This window comes from Gossypium hirsutum, chromosome A11, assembly GCF_007990345.1.
Source record: "Gossypium hirsutum isolate 1008001.06 chromosome A11, Gossypium_hirsutum_v2.1, whole genome shotgun sequence".
Classification (NCBI taxonomy): Eukaryota; Viridiplantae; Streptophyta; class Magnoliopsida; order Malvales; family Malvaceae; genus Gossypium; species Gossypium hirsutum.
The window spans coordinates 101,243,878-101,249,896 of NC_053434.1; the positions used below are offsets into that span (position 1 = coordinate 101,243,878).

Below are 6,019 nucleotides of genomic sequence, written 5' to 3' on the forward strand. Positions count from 1 at the left end.
TTAAGAGGTTTAGGATTTAGATTAATTAGTATTTTTTAATTTATATATTAAAAGATTTCTTATATAATTGTAAAAGAGATAATATTAATTTGAATATATTAAACTTATGATTATAGTTTAAATTATTTAAGAGATAATAGATCAACTTTATATATATATTAAATGGTTTAAGATTTAATCTAAAAATATTTTGATATATTAAAAATAATTCAATTCAAATTAATTCCTCTACACTTGATTTATTTAAGTGAAATTTAAACTTAAAATTTAGTCCTTATATTTTAATTTGATTAGTTTTAGTCCCTGTATTTTTCAAATCGATCAATTTTATCTTTTGTACATTTCAAAATTTAAAATTTTAGTCATGATCACTCAAATGATAGCAATTATATCTGTTTGGTTAAATTCTGCTATTAGTCTTGGTATTGTGCGTAAAGTTGTAGGTTGAGTTCATGTTATCCAATTAGATCATTCTTAGTCCCTATACTTTTCGAATTTTGAAATTTTAATTTTGACACAAATGACAACCGTTAAATCTGTAACTAGTTTTTTGTGAGTAATATGTTTGTTACATTAGATTTTAGAAATAGAAAAACTTAATGAATTTAATAGCTACCGTTTAATTAATACTACAATTTCAAATTTCCAAAATTACGATGACTAAAAATAACAAAATTAAAGTAAAATGACTAAATCCACAACTTACATATAATTCAATGACTAATAAAAAAATAATAATTAAAAATATTTAACTTGTTTATATTTAAAAAATTAATAAATATCAAATGAAAATAACATGTATATATTTATAAAAAAAATTAAAACAATATCAAATGAAAATAACACTTGGCTTTTATTTGTATATTCTGGTGAGTTGGGATTGGGAGTAGTATAAGTAGAAGTAGAAAAAATGAGAAAGCACATGCAAATTTTGGGTGAGAGTTAGAGACATTGGCTTCTTTATCCCAGAAGCTGTCAGCTTAAGAGCTGCTGACCCTTTTGCCACTTACTTAAATTCCTCTTCCTTCTTTTTGTTTTTTAGCGACTATATACATATATATATTTGTTCATCTTTCAGGACATCGTCTTGTTGATTATCACTGTTATACGGTGTATTTAACATCATGAAAACAATGGGTTTTGTTTTCCTTTTGCTAGCATTTTTTGCCATTGGAGTTGTTCAAGGCCAACTAAGAGTGGGGTTCTATTCAAACACATGCCCATATGATGAGTCCATTGTGTCTAGCGTTGTTCGAAATGCCGCTCAGTCTATCTCCAACATCCCTCCTGTCTTGCTCAGGCTCCATTTCCATGACTGCTTTGTTGAGGTCTCTCTCTCTTTTCTTCATTCTCCATTAACATTATGTTAGGATTCTCATTATATATAATGTGTGTGTGATATCATCAGGGCTGTGATGGTTCAATCCTGATACAAAATGGTCCAAAAGCAGAGAGGCATGCATTTGGTCACCAAGGAGTTGGGGGATTTGAAGTGATAGAGCAAGCCAAAGCTCAGTTGGAAGCTACATGTCCGGGAGTGGTTTCTTGTGCTGATATAGTTGCCTTAGCAGCTCGAGATGCTATAGCTTTGGTATATGAATATATTTCATTTGTGGATATAAATTGTTTTCTTCTCTCAACTTTTAATGATTGTTTCTATGTATGTATGGCATATAGGCAAATGGACCGTCATATGAAGTTCCAACAAGGCGTAGAGATGGAAGGGTTTCGGATGTTTCTCTGGCGGCTAACATGCCAGATGTTAGTGACTCAATCTAGCAACTTAAGGCTAAGTTTCTTCAGAAAGGGCTCTCTGAGAAAGACCTTGTGCTTCTCAGCGCTAAATTACCCCTTTCTCTATATCTCTCTCATGCATGTTTGATGATCTCATGGTTGCAGTAGGAACTCAACTGACATATCATGACTTAGGAATACTTACAAATGTATGTATGTATGTTACTAATTAAGGGCCATGGTAGGCAGGTAAGCTGGTGTTTTCAAGTTTGTTTGTTTTTTTTTTCCCTTTCCAGGCTAGTTCATGAACAATAGCCTGTTATACTTACTATAGGATAGATAAGGTTTCAGTGAAGCTTTTTTTCACTTTGTTGACTGTGCCAATTAAATATTGAATCTACAACTATGAATGATGGTCCTCCACTTTTGACTCTTGAGCATCTAATGCTATTTTGTTTTTCCAATGAAAATGCATGCAGCGGCGCATACAATTGGAACGATATGTCATGTTCTTACAAACAAAATTCTAGGAAGCATTTATTCTTCGTGCGAATTTTCCCCCAAAGGCATACTATTTTCACTTAGCATTTTTATCAATGTTGTTTCTGTTGTCAATTAATAGAGCACCATATCCTTGGCTATGGGGTTTTGCTTGGTAGTTATGAAGCTAATTATTGAAAGTTGAAACTCATGCCTGTTTTATGAATGCTTACATGCATGGCAAGCTATTTTTAGCCTTTCTTTCTATTATGTTTGTTGCTTTATATTAGCATTCTCTATGCTACTTGCCCTACAAAGTTCCAAGTTTCCATTTGGAAATGTTAATTATCTAATCTTTGGCAATTTTGCCCAGCAGAATTAAGCTAATTTTATGGTTCTATCTTTAATTAATGCAGGACTGTGCAATGCTTCCTTTACAGGTCAATTTCCTGTTTCTTTGTCATGGATGGATGTATTTATTGGAATATGGGACTAAGTAACTTAATACAAAGAAATTTTACATTTGATTTTCTATGCCTTTTAGATCACCTCTAATTTTAGCATGACAGCAGCCCTCTCTGCTGGGTTTTTTCACCATTGTTGCTGCTCTCGCTTTCATTTAGGTGTCAACTTCATTTTAACAGATGTTATGCCTTATATGATGCTATATGAGACAAATATATTCCATAGTTTTTCTTATCCTTCTACTTTTGTGTCGTTATACTCTCTAATCACATGATTTCCCTAAGCCACCCCCCGTCAATAATGATTGATTGCTGATGTAACAATGTTTGATTGCTAATCACATGATTTTCACTTTTGTTTTGTCTCCAATAATGATTGATTGCTAATGTAACGGTGTTTTTTTTACCAGGATGCTATCTAACAATTGCATTGTAACACCCCGTACCCGAAACCGTTACCGGAGTCGGACACGAGGGGTTCACAGACTAAATTCACTTATTTTCAGTCCATTTTAAAAATTTCCAGACAGCTGACTAACTGCGTCACTGTCACCTTAAAAATCATATCTTGAGTTCCAAAACTCGAAAATCAGTTTCGTAATTTTTCCCTGAAACTAGACTCATATATGCATCCAAAAATGATTTTCTAGAATTTCTGGTAGAGCCAATTAGTACAGTTTATTAGTTAAAGTCTCCCCTGTTACAGGGTTCGACTACACTGACCTTCCTGCATTGCGACTTAGATAACTCCTTATACAGGGCTTCAATACTTATGAAATTTGTTTCTAATGAAACTAGACTCAAAAAGGAATCTATACATATATGGCATGACTTCTAATTATCTCTGGTTAATTTATAATGAATTTCCAAAGTCAGATCAGGGGATCCAGAAATCGCTCTGGCCCTGTCCCACGAAAACTTGAATATCTCTTAAAATATGACTCATATGACCGTTTCGTTTCTTCCATATGGAAGTAGATTCATCAAGGTTCGATTACATAATTTATTCACTATTTAATTCCATTCTACTATTTTTAGTGATTTTTAAAATTCACACCACTGCTGCTGTCAGCATCTGCCTTTAAGGTAGACTTTACCTATTACACAGTTTCCATGATTCAACTAACCCTTTAGCATATATAGCACAAAGTATGATCGTGATTAACCATTCCAATGGTCAATCATTGCCAAGCATATCCACACCTCTCAATAACCATATACATACAAAATGATTATAACATTATGCTCAAAAATATATATAAGCCATTTTCACATGGCTATCCAAATTTATACAAAACCGAAGGGTACATGACCCACAACAAAAAGGGTAGTCCTATACATGCCATTTCAAAGTTCAACCAAAAGTGTACCAAAAGGGGGTTTGATAGTGTGGACGACTTCAACTTCGACAATCCCGAGTCCGATAGCTGACGAACCAAAATCTATAAAACAGAGATTCAAAGAAACGGAGTAAGCATTTAATGCTTAGTAAGTTTTGAGCCATAAAATTTGACACAACTAAAGTGTAACATTCATATGGCTGAACGGATAATTTCATATGCACAAATTCTCAATATCATACTTACTTCACATTACCAACCCTTATATTCATACACAAAAGATCAACTTAGCCAAAGGCCGGTAGTTCATTTATCGACTGAGCGAATACTATTTGTAAGGGATCATCTAATTCAAAGCATATACGAAACAAACCTCATCGCTGGGATTTTACGAGCATATTAGTTGAAACTATTACAGCAATGTCGCTCATTCCCAAGCCAAGTACCTTCGGGATTTAACCGGATATAGCTACTCGCTCGAATACCTTCGGGACATAGCCCGGATATAGTAACTCGCACAAATGCCTTCGGGACTTAGCCCGGATATAGTAACTCGCACAAATGCCTTCGGGACTTAGCCCGGATATGGTAACTCGCACAAATGCCTTCGGGACTTAGCCTGGTTATCATCCAAATATTCATGCACATATCAATAAATCATGACACATCTATATTTCATTTTCATAATTAGAGTTCAAACACAAGTCACGTATTAAGCAATCCCATTTTCGGCTCACTAGCCACATACAAACAGCATGGTTTAGTTTGATTTATGACACGATCTCTATGCACATACGGCTACCCGTCATACGTATAGACTAATTAACTCAACATATAATTCAAGTAGAATCATCATATCACCGTATATTTGTTATGCTCATACGTCATGACTTAATCAAATCGTAAACTAAGTCTCGTTACTCGAAAACTTACTTCGGATGTTGTCGAACGATTTCGATGGCTATTCGACCACTTTTTCCTTCCCTTTATCGGATTTAGTTCCCCTTTGCTCTTGAGCTTAATTTAACAAATAAATTTATTTAATCACTTGAACATCAAGAAGAGAAACTCAAGGTACTTAACCCATATAAACATTAGACATTAGAGTCGCATGTGTATGAAATCATGAATCAAACTCAACATATTAGCCCACGCTCTCTTTTAGCCGATTATCTAAGCCAAGATAAAAGCATCAATATGCTTGCCTCTAACCGAATACATGCAACACCAATCCATCTCATGTGGCCGAATATGCAAGTCTATGTTGAGGCCAATTATATACTTAATACCACATATAAATGGCATACATTTTACTAACTAATGCATTACATATTATAACTCAATACGCATCCATCGTTTACTCCATAACTGAAACACCATCATATATAAATATATACCTTGAGATAATATATATGTCATACCAATACATCATGTGCAAATATATACATGTGCAAGAGCCGAATCACAAAGTTGATTATAACCACCTCATATATTTTCATCATATACCCGAATGCACAAGTACATTATAATAACTTCCAACTCAATTCATGTTACAAATTTATACTTCACAAGAACAAATCATTAACCAAATATAAACATATATCCAAAACACAAATCTTACCTACCATGTAATAAGCATACCAAAATAAACTCTTTCTATGTTCGAATATAACCTAATATCATTTAATACCAAATCATGTATATTTTATTTTTACATGAACCATAGCCGAATCATTTTAACCATGAGTAACATAACAAACATAAATCATACTTATGGACCTAAGGTAGAACCAAGAAAGGAACTCATAAATATCAAGATGTAAGCAACTACCATTGTTCATCTAGATTTAACATGAAACACAACCATCACCCTTATTAATCTCCATAGCCAAAAACCTTACTTATTCCAAAATCACAATTTCAACATGGGTTACCAACAATAACTTGATATCTCACTCAATATCAACTAAGATTTCAAGAACTAGTATCAACTTCCTTACC

At 33.4% G+C, this 6,019-nt stretch overlaps 1 protein-coding gene across 1 annotated transcript; it reads left to right on the top strand.

Moving 5' to 3' along the window:
- Window positions 1-929: 929 nt before the first annotated feature.
- Window positions 930-2,157, top strand: LOC107892429 (peroxidase 43). The gene is made up of 3 exons (XM_016817515.2): window positions 930-1,328; window positions 1,409-1,591; window positions 1,678-2,157. Exons 1-3 carry the CDS (start codon window positions 1,125-1,127, stop codon window positions 1,777-1,779), a joined length of 489 nt encoding a protein of 162 aa, XP_016673004.1. The 5' UTR covers window positions 930-1,124; the 3' UTR covers window positions 1,780-2,157.
- Window positions 2,158-6,019: the final 3,862 nt, after the last annotated feature.

Coding starts and splice junctions, on each gene's coding strand:
- LOC107892429 (XM_016817515.2), top strand. CDS start 1,125: ATGAAAACAATGGGTTTTGTTTTCCTTTTGCTAGCATTTTTTGCCATT. Junction 1,329..1,408: donor TCCATGACTGCTTTGTTGAG/GTCTCTCTCTCT, acceptor TGATATCATCAG/GGCTGTGATGGTTCAATCCT. Junction 1,592..1,677: donor CTCGAGATGCTATAGCTTTG/GTATATGAATAT, acceptor TATGGCATATAG/GCAAATGGACCGTCATATGA.